Raw genomic sequence first — 17349 nt, forward strand, 5'->3', positions numbered from 1 at the left:
GTGGGACTGGAGCTCAGAGGAGAGTGAGAAGGTTAGATAAATGGATCTGGGAATCATGTACAGAGAAATGATCATTAAACCCATTGCAGTTGATGAGCTCTCCAAGGGAGAACAGATTGAGGAGAGAGAAAATGGTCCAGGCTAGAGACTGGGGGGGCAGTTAGGGTGAATGACATGTTTGAAGATTGAGTGAAGAAAACTTGAAGTGAGTATGGGAAGGAGGAGAAAGAACAGTATCAAGAGAACCCAGGGAGGAGAGAGTAACTGTAGAAAGGGGTCAATGTTGACAAATGCTGCAGAGAGGTCATAGTGTTGAAGAGGTCATTGGATTTAGTAATCAGAAAGTCATAGGGAAACTTGGAAAGGATGGGGTCAGCTGAGTGAGAATCTCAGAGGGCAGATTACAGAGAGTATCAAAAAGAGGGAGGGGAGAGGAGGGACAGCACCAAATCATGGGGACACTACTTTCTTCAGGAATTCAGTTGAGAAAGAGAGGGGGAGATAGAGGATTATAGCAGATGAAAAGCAGATTTTCTGCAATTCAACCTTATGAGGTGACACTTGAGACCCTGCCTGCTACCATCTGTCCTTGATTATCCTTTGAAGTAGTAGCCAAACTTTGGGATGCAGGCTGGAGGTACACTTAGGGGAGGAATTAGGTTATAATTTTGAGATAGGTGGAAAAGACGAAAGGCAAGATCGTCTCCAGTTGGGAGGTGATTAAGGCAGGATCTTGAGGAAACCTCACGGATAAACTCACTTTTGAGTCATTCAAGTGCCTGATTTTAAGAACTCGTTTTTAACTAATTTAAAATACCAAACATTGATCTTATGGTTATATTAAAAGTTGGATGTTGTATATAATTTAAGGAATAAAACTTGCCTTCCCATTTCCATTGTACAGTAAACACTTGATGAAATAACTCTTGAAATATTTTGCTCTCTAGGTGTCCAATAATACACTGAAGGAATTTGACAAAGACAAAGCCTGGAAAGCTGTTGTGGTACAGATGGCACAGTGACCTGAATGGCGTGGAGAGCTGCCCCTGAGGTCCCAGTCATTTTAGATTGTGTCCTTTTCAGCAGTGTTTGGGCTATGCCTTGTTCCCTTCTAATGTACTGTATTCATCGCTGTACTTACTTAACCCCTGCAGAGTGAGACTCACCATACCCAGTATGAGATGGGATGGGGAGAATGGAGCTAGGTAGTTCTAGGTTAGCTATGGCAACTTGATCTGGAATAAGGCATAAATTTGATCAATCTGTTGTTTTGGAGTATTAGAGAATTCATGTTTCACAGTTGTCTTGAAAATATGGTTTTTAGAACCTGAGCGTTGACTTCCTGGATCAGGCCCATTGTTAATTCAACAGTATTCTATTTCATAGTTACCATGGAACATGTTAAGGAAGGACATTGTTGTCTTTCTCAATGGTATTGGGAATCAAGGATATGCCCTAAATATAATCAGTTTTGCTTCCTATTCCATTATGAGTCCATCATCCATGAATTTATCCAAATTCTTTAAAAATTAGCCCTTTGTAGCACCTCTTTAGATGACATTTGGTAATTATGCTGCATTCTTTATAAGGTAGGACCTCCTGTTGTTTTTTTTTTTTCCCAAGATTCAAAGTGTACCCTTTTAGTAGTCTCCCTTCTAGTTGCTGAGATTTGATGAAGGCTACTTTGATTGAAATTGTAATTTCATAGATTTTTGTCTTTTCCCCTCTGGGTACTTATTTTAACTGTCTGAAGAGCCCAAACCTCTCTGTCTCTCTCTCTCTCTCTGTCTCTGTCTCAACCTCTCTTTGTCTCTGTCTCTCTCCCCCTTTCTCCCCCACCACAATGGGTTATGGCATTCTAGATGTGTGCATATTGCATAATTGGTAGAGTAAAATTTTCTGTTTTGTTTCCTATTTTGTTGATTCCAGTATATTGAGTCCAGGTCTGGAAGGTACAGTCCCTGATACCTTGGTCTCATTCTTGGTGGTCATAGCTCCGTCTATCTCACATATATTGTCTGAATTATTTTTTCCCACATTAGAACCCATATACTACTTTTCTGGTACTCATGAACAGATTTCAAGTTGTTATAGTTTATCCCTTTCAGCCATGTATATCATTATCCAAAAGAATCCTGAGAAGCTAGAGATCTTGCCAGGTATTCCTTTTTCCTCTGGTCTATGAATAATCATTTAAGAGATCCTGTCCTGATTGGTGAGAATCTTCTGAAAGTCAATAGTGCCTTACAGGGATAGGACAGTCTCGAATGACCTTTTGTTTAATAAGTTTAAGCCAGTTTCCTATCTGTGATAAAACTGGCTCATCTCCCCAGGATTTTTTTTTTTTTTTTTTTGACAATCAGCCTTTTGTGTAAACTTTGTCACAGTGTTTTGGAAAGTCTAAAAAAATTCTAATAATGGATTCCCCTTTGACTTCAGCGAATAATAGATTTATCAGGCAGAATTTCTCCTTGCTATGTTTGCCTTTCCCCACTAGGTTGTATTTAGTTAAGTTTTCCCCAGTCTTGACCACAATGCTCCTCTGGACCTTTCTGAAGGCTATCTTAAGGTTAAGGGCAGTCCTGTCAAGATGTTTCTCTTTCATAAAGATAGCACAATTTTACCATCCTTCAGTCCTTAGGGTGATTCTCCTTCAGGTAGTCTCCTCTCTGCCTTTCCATCCTTCCCTTTAGGCAGCTCACCAATTTGAAATGGGAGGTGACTAGATCTCTTTTTCTGTCATCTGGCAGGGATGTTGGTTGGGCTGGTGAAGAAAGTGAAAGGCCAATGAGGAGGTTTTCCATGACTCTCTCTGGCCCTTGGCATTGGTAGGAATGGAACTTGGTGGTTTTTGTTGGTACTGATTTTAGCATGGTGTGGGCCATGATGATTTAGAATCAATCACATTTGCAGGGTTGAAGCTATCAAGAACCACACATTGACTTTGGGGATATTGGATATGTGCTCTTGGGATGGGCACACTCGAGTCCAGGACTCAGCTGTAATAAGGTGGTTTGTAATGGTCCTGGAAAGCAAGCTTCTCAGTCGTGTGCCGTGTGGTCAACAGGATGTTGAAGAATTGCCTGGCAAGTGGATCCTGAGGAAAGCCCCGAGATGTGCCGTCCAGGCCCAGCTGACTTGTCAGATGTCATCAATGTCAGATGTTGGGGGGGGGCTCCTTGTTTTTCCTTTGGCTACTTGATATAATTCACTGTGGAACTGAGACCTTGGTGACCTGACTGGAAGCCTTTTTTCCTCTAAAGACCTGCTGCCTGGAGTCAAGTTCTGAGTCGATAGGGAAATGATAGGGAAATGGGTCTGTGCGGGGGTAGTGTGAGGGTGGAGATGGTATCGTGTCGTTTCTGTGAGTTGCCTCAGAAGAAAGGACCTGGGGATCCCCCTCTTGAGTAGCACTTTCATCATTTTCCTTCTTTGCATATGAGCTGGAAGCCCAATAAAGTAGTGCAACTGCCATTTCCAGGGTAATGGGTGCTTTTCATTCATGTTGTTACCATAGTAGATGCTGCTTTGGGGATGAGTGGTCCCTCCTCCATCAGGGTCTTCATGAAGTGGGGTCTAAAAGCCGGGAACAGGAGAATCCCTTTCCACGCCAGGAGGGCTGCTGGGCTAATGACCATTGTCTCGGACTCCTCGGCACCCCGGCTCTGTGGGCAGGTTCTGGTCTGTCTTTCCTTCCATAAGTCAGCACATCCAACCTTTCTTCCACATGCCCATCCATCTTGGCTGAGCCTAAGCCTCTGCCTCCTGTGGCCTAACACCCTGCCCCGGAACGGAGGAACGGACACACAGACTTCATATTCCCTGTTTCCCAAGTCCAAACTCCACACTTGACCCATTTGATCTGAGTGAGCTTTCCAGCTCTTATTTCCTGTTGTCCTTCTGGAAACCCACTTTCTACTGTGTTTTCAATCAACTGTTCCTTAACCCCTTGCCAGAAATTGCACTGTTGGAGGCCGGGGCTACAGATGCAAAAATGAATGAGCCTTGAAGGCTCCTTGGGATAAAAGCCAGGGACAGAAAGCAAGGCCATAGGGTGGAGGGGATCAGACCTCTTCAGAGTAGGAGACCCTTGAGTTGAACCTCTCTGAAGGGGAAGAGAAGATGGTTTGGAGGGAACGTTTGGGTGCACGAAAGGGTGGGTGGGTGGGTGTGGGGAATGGCCCAGTCTTAGAGCTTTAAATGGCAAGCTGGGGACAGAGCACTGGGCCGCGCTGGGCCGCGTCAGGAAGACTCCTCTTCCCGAGTTCAATCTGATCTCTGCATTTCCTGGCTGTGTGAGCCTAGCTGAGGCGTGTCACCGCTTGCCTCAGTTTCCTCATCTGTCAGATGAGCTAGAGAAGGAGATGGATGCGCGGGCCCCGTTTCGTCCTGGGTGCGGTGCGGTGGGGGGGGGGGAGCTGCCGGGCAGGGCCGGGGCGCCACGAGGAGCCCCGGGGTGCCAGGGCCGGCCCTCAGGAAGCTCATGGGGTGTAGAGCGCGCCCCGGGGGGGGGGCACCGGGCCCGTCCCGCCGGCTCTCCGGGGGGCCGAGAGGGGCGCGGGCCGGGGGGCCCGGGGCCCGGGGGCGGGGGCGCGGCGTCGTCGCGGGGCGGCGCCCCCTCCCGCCGCACAATGGGCTCGGCGCGGCGCGGCGCCCCCGGCCCACACTGCGCGGCCGCCACCGCCGCCGCTGCCGCCGCCGGGAGCCCCGCTCTCCTGGCCTGCGTGGCCCGGCCCGGCCCGGCGCGGCGCGGCGCGGACCCCCTCGCCCCGGCCTCGCGCCCGTCCCCGGCAGCCCTGGGCGGCCCCCGGCCCCGCCGCCGCCGCCGCCGCCGCGCCGCGCTCAGGCAGCGCTGGAGCCGCCGCTCGCCGCGCCGCGGGGCCGCCGGGGCCGGGCCCGCGCGGCCCCGGGCCGGCCGCCGCCGCCCCGGCCCCGCAGCCCCACCCCGCGGGGCCGCCGACCGCAGCGCGGCCCCGGCCCCGGCCCCGGGCCCGGGCTCCGCGGGCTCCCCGGGCCGCTGCTGCCGCGGCTCCGGGCGCCACAATGCGCCGCCCCGCCCGCCGGGGTCGCCCCGGGCAACGGCGGCCGGCGCGGGCCCCGCGGGGCCGGCGAGGCGGCCGGGCCCGGCCGAGGCGCCCAGGGCAGCGCCGCCGCCGCCTCCGGACGCCCCGCGCCCGCCCCCCACGGTGAGCCAGGCGGCCGGCCCCGGCCCCGGCCCCGGGCCCGGGCCCCGCGCGGCGCGGCCCCCTGAGGGCTGGCCCCGGCCGCCGCGGCCCGAGGAGGAGGCGCGGCGGCGGGCGCGGGCGCGGGCGAGGGCGCCGGAGGAGCGGCCGGCCTCGGCCGCGGGCTCGGCGCCGCAGCTGCAGGGGGTACAGAGCGCCCCGGGGCTGGGGGGCGGCGGGGGGCCCGGGGGGGGGGCCGGGGGGGTGGGGCGCCTCAACCTCTGCCTTGACCGCAGGGCCCGGAGAGGGGGCGAGGCGCGCCCTGGACCGAGATCCGCCTGGCGCTGAGGCGACCCAAGCCGGCCAAGCGGGAGAGCCGCCGCTGCGCCCCCCGAGGTGCCTGCCAGCTGCCCGCCCCCTCCCCTGGGCCGGCGGGGCGGGGGGCTGGGCCAGGCGCCCCCGGGCCCGGCCCGCCCTGACGCGCGAGGCCTTCTTTCCCCGCCCAGGAAGAAGACTCAAGAAAGGCCGACATGAAGCACTAGGCGCAGCCAGGATGGACCAGAATGACGCGGAAAAGCGACTTCCAGAAGCTTCGCCCGATGAAGACCGCCGAGAAGAAAACAGTTTGTATTGACAGATGCGTTTTGCGGCTGCTTCGGGGAAGAGGCCCCGCGGGAGCGGCCTCGAGCCCGCTCCCCGGAGCCCCGCTTTTCCTGGCCCCCGACGCTCTGATCACGAGAGGGCCCCTGGTTTGCGAGAGGCAGGCGGATCTCCCCTGGGTTCCTGCTGGAATAGAGTAGAGGTGGTGACCCCCCGGCAGGGAGCCGCTGGAAAATGCCTCGGCCCTTTGGGATCGAGAACCGGGCCAACTTCACTGAGAGAAATGCCAGTCCGCTTGTGATAGGGTGGTAGATGGACAGAGATTCACAGGTTTCAGGCATCTTAGGGGGTGACTTCGTTCGGCCCTCTCATCGTCAAGCCGAGGAACCCAGTGGGGAGCAGTCTGTTCAGTGTCATAAAGGGGGGGAGAGAAGTGACTGGTTTAGACCCAGCTGGGTGTGACAGCTACTTTTCAGTGGGCAGCTCAGCCTCTTCTATCCCACTGCCCCAAGGGCCCTTCCTCCTTAGGTGGCCTTTGTTTACCCCACGGGATGTTTAGGGGGCTGAAAAAGAGAAAGGCTATTCTTTGGGTGAGCCCAGATTGAGCTTGTGCTAGCCCTGTTCAGCAAGGGGCCAGGTGGAGGTGGTTTGTGGCTCTAGTGGGTGGTAGCTTTTCTTTTTTCTTTTGTAGAAGGAAACCAAGAAATTCCTGGAGAATCAGCTCCTTCCCCCCGATTGGACAGATTTAAACTAGCAAGACACTTAACTGAAAAAGCTATCAAGGTATTTCAGTTCTAGAGCCTGGGCGATGGGGGAACTAGGGCTTTGCCCAAAGGGGGGGCAAAGTAATAGAAGGAATAATCTAGAAGTCGTATCTATTCTCTACCCTCTAACTGGAATACTCCGAAGCACTGTAATTCTTGAACCCTCTTCTCTAACGGGAACTCTCTATAACATTATGCCAAAGGTTTTTCTTGTGGAATGGGGATAGAGTTATAATGAAGTGTCTTGAAAGCGGTCTGCTCATATTTGGGATGGATTCTTTTTTGTTTAAGTCTGGTGCTCTTGTTTTCCACAGTGATGGCATTAGAAGTTTTTGTCAAGTTTTGTTAAACTGGGTGTATAAAGGGGATCCTCCCGTGATCCCCTTGGGGCAGATCTTTTTCTCCCTCTGCCTCTTGGGTTTTAGTAGTCATGTGAACACACTTGAATAGAACACACTGGAAAAGAATGACATTTGGGTCTTTATTTTTTTTTTAAACAAAAGGCATTGATCTTGGACTTGGGACAGAATGACGGCTCATTTTACAACTCTTCATCATTGCTGGCAACAAAGCCATAAGCCTCTAAAAGCGCTTATCTTTGCCTTGGTTATACTTATGTCACAGGCCTTTTGAAATCTGAGAATTTAAGAATTTCTTGTTTGATCTGCCACCTCCACAGCAGCCCACAGCCCCATCTGCTGCTGTTCTGGAATCTGAGATCAGGGACTCTTCAGTGGGAACACCCAGGACAACCTCTCCCCTGGGTGACCTTTGGAGAACCAGCTCCCTGGAAAGTTCCAGTGAGCAAGAGTGGACTCAAATCCTTGGATTCTGGATGTTTTCCTTTGGTTCTCTTTTCCTGCTGCTCCCCAGAGTGCAGATTCAAATTCAGACCCTACAATTTGGTCTTTTATGATCTTTTTTCTGCTTCTTTACATTTCATCTCCTTCCTGGAGAACCATTTCAAATAGGACACAAATAGCACAAAGTAGTGCTACCTCCTGATCCCAGTATCTGCTTCCCTCTTGGGACTTTCCCAGGCGGTCTGCTTCAGCTCTTCTGAAGTCTGAGATCCCTTCTCCGACCCCATGACAGCTGGCCATCCAGCCTCTTGATTCCAGAAGAGAGTTCATAGCTCCCCAAACAACCCTTTCCATTTTTCAGTAACCCTGATAGCTTTTTTTTTTCCTAATGAACTGTAACAAACTCTAGGCAGGTGATCCTGTTCTCCCTTCCCTACATGCCCTTCCAGCCTTTAAGAGAACCTAGGTGATGTGAACTGATGTATACTGAATTTGTTCTTTAGTCCATATTAGGTGGATGATGCCTTACTGGTCAGTATAGATTGTTCTTTCTCCCATAACAGAGTGCTCAAGGAGCCCCTTAGACCTCAGTCAGCTAGAGAACTTTGGGGTTTCTCTTCCTGCACAGGAGACACATGGGAGGAATAAGTTGCCAGGCAGTGAACAAAAGATGTTTTGGTTTTGGTTTTCTTGGACCAGATATTTTTGCTGGGGTGTAAGTCTCACCAAATTGGATCCATGGACTCCACAGGAACAATCCATTTTCCAGACCTCACCATGTAGTAGTTGTGGTTTGTCATATGACATACCTTGGTCAGGAAAACTTTGGTCCTACCTGATGTGTCTCAACTGCTATTAAGAGCTAGAATGATTTTCCGCCTCCTGTTGGGTTTGGCATGATCAAATCCTTCTGGATGAGGCTTTGGAAGACTTGGCTGATTTGGGATTCCCAAGGTAAGATTGATTCTTGCCTTCCATACTATTTTCTCCTCTCAACTGAATATCTAATGTTCACTCTGCTATTTCCTTGTCCTTGCTTCCATAGCAAGGGGGTCCTAAGGTTCCCCTTCTACATTCTTGAAGACAGACAGGAACCTGAACCTCTTGGCCCTATGTGTAAACAGCCCAGGATTAACCGTCTTTGTACTGAGTCATTGCCGGAAGGCTAGTTATGACCAGTGAGCCAGGACAGGGCTTGAACAATGCATGTCCCTGGCATTCCTGGTGAGTGTTTCTTTGCTCATTCATTCGATACCGTGTGTGGACTGAGCCACAGTTTGAGATATTATTCTTGCTAGAGAAGGACCTGGGGGAAGTCCCTGACCAGTTCATTGTAGATCGGCCCAAGCCCACCTGGGCAGTCAGGAGATATCTATCCCAATCCTTTAATATTTCAGTGGTCATGCCCTCTCTCTAGGGGCTTTAGGGGGCCCCTGCTGATGAGAAGTCAGAATCAAGGTCGGCCAGCTGGGGGGAAATAGAGAGGTGAGAAAGAGACGTGATATCCATGTTTCTTAGCCGGGAACATGAAGATGCTGGTGGCCACCTCTTTATCTACTCAAAAGACCAGAGGTCCAGAGCTTCTCCTCGGTATTTGATATGGGTTCATTCCTATTACCTTGTTAGGTTACAAAACCCTTTCTTCCTTACAGTCTTCTCAGGGCATCTTCTTATCCTAGCTTTCAAAGGCCTTTCCATACAAGAGTTCCATGAAGTGAGCAGTGCAAGGATTGTGCCCATTTTGGGATGTGGATTCTGAGGCCCAGAGATGTGTTAGAGCTGGGAATTTGGGGACCCGATGAAACCCGAACTTCGATTGTTCGGTGTTCCAGGGCCTTCCAACTTGGTCAGTCTGGTGTTCCAAGGCCTGGGCTCTGTCCACTGACCCCGGTGGCCAATCTTCAATGGCCACTGAGACAGATGAAATGATCTGCCTCAGGTTAGATAATGAGCAACAGATTAGAGCCAGGACTGAACTGGAGATAGCGTGATGCCCAGACTAATGTTCTTGTCATGTGCCATAATTCTTCTCAAAGATGACTTTTTTCCTCTCCCTCTCTTCCCTTCTTCCCCCCTCCTTTCCTCCCTCTCTTACTCTCTTCTTTTCCTCCTTCCTTTCTTCTTTCTTTCCTCCCTCCTTTCTTTCCTCTCCATTTTCTCCCTCCTTCCCTTTCCTCTTTTTCCTTCCTTCCTTTCTTCCTTCCCTCCTTCTCTTTCCTCCTTCCCTCCTTCCTTCCCTTTCTTTCTCCTTTCATCCCTTCCCTCCTTCCTGGCTTCCCTTCCTTTCATCCCCTCCCTTCCTCTTCCTGTCTTCCCTTCTTTCCTCTCTTCCTCTTTCCCTTCCTTTCTTTCCTTCGCTCCTGCCTTCTCTTCTTTTTATCCCCACCCTCCCTCTTCCTTCCTTCTCTTTTCTCTGAAGTAGGGATGCTCAGAGGCACCTGGCCTTAGCTCTGGATGCTTCTCAGCTCCAAATTCAGTAGGGGCATGTTTTGAGGCTGGGAGACTATTACTGCTTTTCTTTTCTTTTCAGATGCCAAGGACCCTAAAGTAAAAGAAGTTTGGGTCCTTTATTTATTTGTTACAGTGTTCCACTTTGTCCAAACTAATTCTGAATAAAGCAGATGAGGTTTGACTCGAATGTGTGTTGTCCACTTGAGTGTAGCCCTTGGAGCTGGTTAAGATGATTCCCTTTGAGAGCTCTGCTTGGGGTGAGAGGAAGACGATGATGGAACTCAGAGGGGGGGTGTGATCTTTAATTCTGTAACTGCTGCACAGATTATCTTCTTTATAAACTGAGGGCAGGACCTTAGGAAGAAAAACTAGAGCCATACAAAGCAGCCTTCTTCCCAAAGCAGCGATGGCCTCAGTGCTGGTAATGGTCCAGTTGCTTCAAACACTCTTGTGCAGCATATTGGCAGACCCTGGCCAGAAACCATCCCAAGGATCCACAAAACTGGGCTGTGTGAGATCCATTGGCAATCATAAGGGTAGCCAACTGAGAACGTGGTGGCACCCCCAGGAGCCAAATGCGTTGAGTAACTAGGGGAATGAAGGGGTGGCTAAGATCAGGAGAGGGCAGGCAGCAAACCCAGAAAATTACCACCAAGCACACTGATGCCACAGTGAAGCAATAGTGAGGGAAGAAGAACTGGATCCTGGAAAAGCTAAATAGGAACATCGATATTGGAATGAACTATGGAGCAGTTCACCTTTTGGATGGGGTGGCATGATGTGGTGGATTCACCTACTCTAGAGTCTTTAACGGGATCCATGGCCCTTTGAGTTTGGATCCTGTCACCATTCACCCTCCTCCTCCCTCTCAGCACTCTTCCTCAGAATCTGGAATAATACTTCTGGAGCTGTGGAGGTCAGAAGATAATGTTCTGGTTTGCAAGTTGGATCCCTTAATATTAATCATTTTCATGGGGTGTGGACTCAACCAGGAATCCCCTGGAAGAGGCTAATGGGAAACAAGGTGTAGGGTCCACATCTTAACAGAGGAGAGATGTACCATCAGAAAGACAAGGTACATGATCCCTGGGGGCATCCGGGAGCAAATCCTTTGGGTGTGATTTTCATCTTCAGAAGTGAGATGTGGGTAAAGACCCAGGCAGCCTACCCATTTTGAGTTGCTCACTTTGGGCAAGCTTCAGTTCCTCTAGGAAATCTTCTCTGGCAAGAACCTCTTTCCCCCCCCGGGGGGGGGGGCAGAATCCCCAACATAGGGGAAAAGAAGTGGTGATTGGCTACTGTGAAAAAATGACTGGAACTGCCCCATTGTCCTGGCAGAAAGAGATATAACCAAGAAAACTTGTGGCACTGATTATAGTCTTGACTGATGAGGGACAGTAATAGGAAGAGGAGAGGTGGGCTTTGACCCGTAGCAGTTTTTTTTAATAGGTTTTTTTCCAGAAAGGGGAGATAAGTCAGAGATATTGTTCTGAAACTAAGTAAATAAGTTATACCAAAAGGCATCCTGGAGAAACCTATAGGCTGCCCCCATGGTAGTGGGAACTTTGAAAAATAGTAGGAAATGACTCCTTTTTTTTAGTCTGCGTTTGAATATTTGGGTTCAAAGTTTTGTTTGACAAACTTTCAACTTTTGACTGATTCTATCCTTTCAGCTTACAAAAATCCTTCATTTTCCCATTCCCCCCATCCTTCCCTTGATATCTTACTCCTCCACTGGCAAGCTCTCATGCCAACCATTCTTCCCCTTACTGCTAATCCACTGCATATTCTCATTTGCCTGCTGTTTCTCAACTACTTGTCATCTGCCTCTCATCCCGTTTTTCTTAAATCATATTCTATGAAGTGATTCATGACTTCTTTAGTGCTCAGGCCTTTGGTCTTTTTGTTTTTCTTTGACAATTCCTTTTACATATTATACTTTTAACTAGTTAAGGCTCTTGTTTTACTCATCTTCTCTTTCCTTTCTACCTTAAGTACCAATCTTAGGTACTCTTGTGACTTCAGTTATTATTTTTGTCCAAATGATTGCACCCTAGGTTGTCTCCCCTGCTCCAGTCCTGGATCCCCCAGTTCCCTGTTGTTGGGCATTTCCACCTGGCATCTTAAAAGCCATGTCCAGAACAGCTCTCACCCCCTTCTCTCCAAGTTTCCATGTCTCCTCATTTTACCATTGCTGCTGAGTGTTCCATTCTGCCACATTTCCTTTCCCCTGAGGCTCATCACTGTTAAGAGATCATTGGAAAGGGCCCAGTTGTTGGACTTTTTGTTGTTGCTGTTTTCATATATTTTTAAAATTTTAAACTTAAATACAAAATAAGAAGACACTGTGATTTGGGCAGTGTAACATATGAGGATTCATAATATGAAGCAATAAATTTCCATTTCAAGAAAGCTTATGTAATAAATAACTCTACATTACGTTCAGAATTGTCCATCTTTGCTTCCTTGTAGGTTTTTCCTGTCCTCTGCTATGCACATTTCCACCTGGCATCTTAAAAGCCATGTCCAGAACAGCTCTCACCCCCTTCTCTCCAAGTTTCCATGTCTCCTCATTTTACCATTGCTGCTGAGTGTTCCATTCTGCCACATTTCCTTTCCCCTGAGGCTCATCACTGTTAAGAGATCATTGGAAAGGGCCCAGTTGTTGGACTTTTTGTTGTTGCTGTTTTCATATATTTTTAAAATTTTAAACTTAAATACAAAATAAGAAGACACTGTGATTTGGGCAGTGTAACATATGAGGATTCATAATATGAAGCAATAAATTTCCATTTCAAGAAAGCTTATGTAATAAATAACTCTACATTACGTTCAGAATTGTCCATCTTTGCTTCCTTGTAGGTTTTTCCTGTCCTCTGCTATGCACTATTAATTTGTCCCCTTCCCATCCCCACAGTTAAGCCTGGATATGTACAAATGTCTGTACATTTATACATGTATTCATACTCATGCACATATATAGACATATATCATCCTTATACCCACACACATGCACAGAGACATATATACATTCATAATCATAAATTTTTATTTGTGTGTATATCTCATTTTTATAACATTTCCTGAAAGTATCAATCTTTCCTTACTCTTTTACCCTGTTTCTGCTTACTACCTTGCCCTTCTATTCTTTAACTTAGCACCCTTCCAAGAATCTCTCCCTTACATAGCCTTCTTTACCCCTTCCTATTGATCTATACAACCTTCTATATATCCCATTATCTTACCCTTCCTAGCCCTTCCTCTTCTTTCTGAATTTAGGTCTTTTATACCCATAAACACACACACACACACACACACATGCGCGCGCGCATTGCTCCCTTTTAAACCCATTCCTGATGAGAGCAGGTTTCCAGAACTATCAACTCTCCTTCCCCATCTGATTCCTCAGTATCAGTTCTTCCTCTCACACCTCATTTGTATAAGAAAACTTTTTTAACCTTTTCCTATACCATTTTACTTTTAAGAATCCCATTCTACTCAATTCTATCCCAGTCTTTCCTTTGAACTGCCCATTTAAACTACCCAGTTGGACATAATGTTTACATTTCCATGTATAGAGTGTAAATAATTTGTCCTTACTGGTCCCTTGTCATTGGTCTTTGATGTTTAACTTATATTTATCTTAATTCTTGATGACAAGTTTTCTGTTAAATTCAGGTCTTTCTGCAGCAAAATCCTGAAAATAAGGCAATTCTTTGAATGTTCATTTTTCTCTGGTCAAGATTATGCTTAACTTGCTGGGTATGAGATTATTGACTGCAACCCCAGTTCTTTTGTTCTTCGATATATATGTTCCAAGACCTGTGGCCTTTTTTTAAAACAAGGCAGTGGGGTTAAGTGACTTGCCCAAGGTCACACAGCTAGGTAATTATTAAGTGTTTGAGGCTGGATTTGAACTCAGGTCCTCCTGACTCCAGGGCCAGTGCTCTATCCATTATGCCATCTAACTGCCCTGACCTATGGTCTTTTAAAGTTGTTACTGCTAGGTCTTGTATAATTCTAATTGTGGCTCTGCCATATTTGAAATTTTTCTTGGTATTTCTTCACTGGGTCCCCCTTAGCCAATTCTAATTTACAGAGAGTCATTTTCTTAATTTTCTGGATCTCCTCTCCTAGTTGGTTTGCTTTCTTTTTATACTCTTTTAATTTTTCTGGGATTATTTTTAATTTTCTTTTTAAGTTTTTTTTCTCAGTATCTCATTTGATTTTTAAAGCCTTTTTGAGTTCTATGAATTCTTTTTGTGCAGTTAGCCATTTGATGTTACTTTTTAAGATAGGAGAGACTTTTTTTGCTTCAGCATCTTCCTCTGAAGATGAAATTCATTCTTTTCTATTCCTATTGAAATTTATCTATGGGTTCTTTCTCCTTTGCCAGCTCATTTAGAAAAGAAACTTTGTCTTGGCCCAACCTCCTTTCCCTCCAAGCCACATGTGGGGCTCCTCTGCACAGTGATCTAGCAGTGACCTTAATCCCTGAGAACCCTCCAGTCACTATAACCTTCAGTTTTCCACCTGGCCCGGAACCAAGACTGAGAACTCAGTTCTCCTGTAAGTGTGCACAGTCAGCATCATCCTGGGAACCACTGCTTCTGCATTCATAGGGCCTTTGCTCAGTACTTGCTCAGGACCCTGTCTCAAAAGCACAGCTTAACCTGATCTCTTAATAGCAGAGGTACCCTCTCTTCCCACATTATCTAGTTGGTGAGAATTTCTGTGACTGAGGCCAAAGCTACCTCCCAACCCTACAGTCCGTAAGGTTTGACCCTTGTTATTCCAGGGAGCTAGCCTGGAGCTTGTTTGTACTTCACTCAGGCTGAACCTCTCTTGGTCCAGGATCTTCTATCTGGTTTTTTTTCTAGTTGTCCCAGAATAACCACGTTCTATCATAATCCTTGATATTTGCTGCTCTACATTCACCCTGAGGTGCTTTTTTGCCTTGTTTGTGGAGAAAATCTGGAGAGCTTTTTCTGACCCACTCCATCTTCCCAGGATCCTCTCCTTTTTGGTGTTTTTTTAAAACTATAATTAGGAGGAGATGTCAAGGTAGAAACACTTCATGAATGACAGAAATGATTGGGGATTCGAGGGCCAATGGCAGACTTTGGTGGGATGCCTCCTGGGGAAGACATTCTCATTTCCTCATGGCTGAACTGGAATTTCTTTAGCTTCACAAGGAAGCAGTATATATGAGAGGATCTGAAAGGGGCTGCTCAGTCAAGGGTTCTGGGATAGATTTTTCTCTCGCAACATACAACGGCCTACCCTTAGGAGGTCCATGAAATGTAGCAATGGGGAGACATTGGGAACTGACAAAACTAACAGGCATCAGCACCATGGACAGAAATGGCCCGTGTTTAAAACAGTCTTCCATTCATCTTTCCCCTCTTATGTGGACCACATTGTGGGTCCCCTGAAGAAGTATGGTGAGGATGTGGGCACTTTGTAGCTGGCACAGGCCAGAGATCAGTGGGTTGTGGGTTACCCTTAGTGCCCTACTTCTTCCCACACGTAGACAGGACCAGGGCTCTCTCAGGGATCAAGGAAAGCTGAAACCATCCCTGATGAAGGTTCATTCAGAGCTAGAATCTGGACATCTAGGAAGGTCTGAGTTGATGACTGGTCAGTTTTGCAGCTGCTGATGTTGGTTTGGGGTATAGAACTTCAGCTTCTAAGACCCTGAAAACTGTATTCAAAAATCCAGGAGCAAGTACCAGTCTATGGGTGGGTGGAGGCAGTGCTGGGGGTAACAGGCTGAGCAAAAGACCAGGGTCTTTTGTGTCATCTCAGGGTTTGAAGGCCAGCCAGATGTACCCTCGGAGCCAGGTTGGAGAAGATCTCTTCAAGGTGAGCTGTTGTCAGGGTGCCCCCTGACATGGGACATGACTTGGGACACGACCCACGGGGAGGGCTCTCCCAGCAATGTGGAAGAAGTTTTCAGAAGCTTCACAATCTGCTTGCTTCTAAACCTAAAACACCTGATGATCTGGGTACTAATAGTCCAGGAACATATCCAGAATCTTGGTTGGCTGATTAAGGGCATGTACATGCCTGTTGGTGGGTCCCCCTAGATTGGGACTCTGAAGATGCCCAGGAGTGGCCAGCCTACTTGCTGTACAGAGGCCTCCTTCATCTTTCAATATTATTATATACTTCTCTCCATGACTACTGAGATGTTTAGGGCTAGACAAAGAGGCATTTGATACTCAATTTTGCTTTGAAATCATATCATTGAGCAGATCTATCTTCTTAGGTAGACACCCTAAAATCATGTACTCTCTAAGTAGAAGGGGTGGAAATTTAGTAGTCCTTCCTCAAATAAGGACTCAGCTATAGATCTTGACCCACTTGTGGTTCCAATTGAACCACATCAATACAAAATACCTCTGTCTCTTTCACACACTTGAGAGTTTATCATCCAATAGATTGCCAAGGTATCATGTGATGGGTAATCCAGAGGTCATAACATACCTTATCTCGTATTGCTTTCTATAGCACTTCAGAATGGACAGCTTTCCTTACAGGTAGACTATCTTAATCTCCATTTTATGAGAGGGAAAAACTACAGTTGAGAGTTGCCTAGGGTCCAGCATCTAATCCATTTTAGAATTAAGATTTTCACCGTGTTTCTTCTGCCTAGAAATTTAGTTCTCTTTCTTCCTTGTGGCTTCTCCAAGGCAGTATGATTCAGTAATGGCTTTCAAGACTGACCTCTGATAAAAAAATATGGGTCTACATAATATTGGTCTTGAATTAACAAAAAGTCTCCTTTGCTTCAGACTGGAGCTTCTCAACCTGGGGAAGCCCCCCCCCACCTCAAAGAAGTTGGTATAATTCCCAAACTCAATAGATTAATTAAAAACTGGTAGCATTCACCTCAAAAGAAATCTCCAGGGTTAAACAGAACAATAGGGAAACATTGGATGTTAGTCTGGAGGGGGAAGTCTTCATTTAGTTTCTGAAGCTATTTGCTATCTATGATAATAGCATATAGTAATATACCCATGCAGAGAATCATTAGAGATTGACATGATCATGAACATATCTAAAAAATTTACTGGTCTGTGATCAATCATTGAAGGTACTTAATAAAATATGGTATGCCGTCATTGTTGGCCTAGGTAGGGAGTGTATGTTATATTTAAGGGTATTTTTGAGGAGGAGTAGGATAGCTCAAGTTAGTCTGAACCACTGAAGATTGTTGATAGTGGTAGGTGATGATAGTAATAGTAGGAGCAGTAGTAGTAGCAGGCACAGCAACAGTAGCAGTAGTTTCAGTAGTAGTAGTAGTAGTAGACGTTTAAAAAAAAAAGACAGAGTTCTATTGTATTCTTGTTTCAAGTGATAGGTTCTGCCACTGTGGAAAATCTGCTCTTGTGGAAACAATGCTCTTGACCAGGCTCCACTTTGTCCAATAGGTGGCACAGGCATTCAATTTGTGGAAGACTCAAAGATGGAAAGGATTGTACAATTGAATAGGGACCTAAGGAATGAGTAGTCACCAATAATGAATTAACAAATTATTTTTAGTGAGATGATCACCTTGTTTGA

General features: G+C 47.2%; 2 protein-coding genes across 9 annotated transcripts in view; both read left to right on the forward strand.

Annotated features, from left to right (window-relative positions):
* The window catches only part of LOC141515545 (membrane protein MLC1-like), a 40921-nt gene extending 37447 nt beyond the window's left edge, over positions 1–3474 (forward strand). For 2 of the 3 annotated variants that reach the window (XM_074227240.1, XM_074227238.1), the window contains one exon: positions 948–3474. In XM_074227240.1, the coding sequence (XP_074083341.1) occupies positions 948–1022 (75 nt within the window). In that variant the 3' untranslated portion in view covers positions 1023–3474. The remainder of the gene's footprint in view (positions 1–947) is intronic. The other variant, XM_074227239.1, reaches the window with a different exon arrangement.
* The window catches only part of TTLL8 (tubulin tyrosine ligase like 8), a 78566-nt gene that overhangs the window by 9932 nt on the left and 51285 nt on the right, over positions 1–17349 (forward strand). Inside the window, exons 1-5 of one of the 6 annotated variants that reach the window (XM_074227230.1) lie at positions 968–1051; positions 5459–5558; positions 5669–5785; positions 6454–6545; positions 15589–15645. In XM_074227230.1, coding sequence (XP_074083331.1) covers positions 1028–1051; positions 5459–5558; positions 5669–5785; positions 6454–6545; positions 15589–15645 — 390 coding nt within the window. In that variant the 5' untranslated portion in view covers positions 968–1027. The other 5 variants (XM_074227233.1, XM_074227231.1, XM_074227234.1 and 2 more) reach the window with 5 other exon arrangements.

Source organism: Macrotis lagotis, chromosome 2, assembly GCF_037893015.1.
Source record: "Macrotis lagotis isolate mMagLag1 chromosome 2, bilby.v1.9.chrom.fasta, whole genome shotgun sequence".
Classification (NCBI taxonomy): Eukaryota; Metazoa; Chordata; class Mammalia; order Peramelemorphia; family Peramelidae; genus Macrotis; species Macrotis lagotis.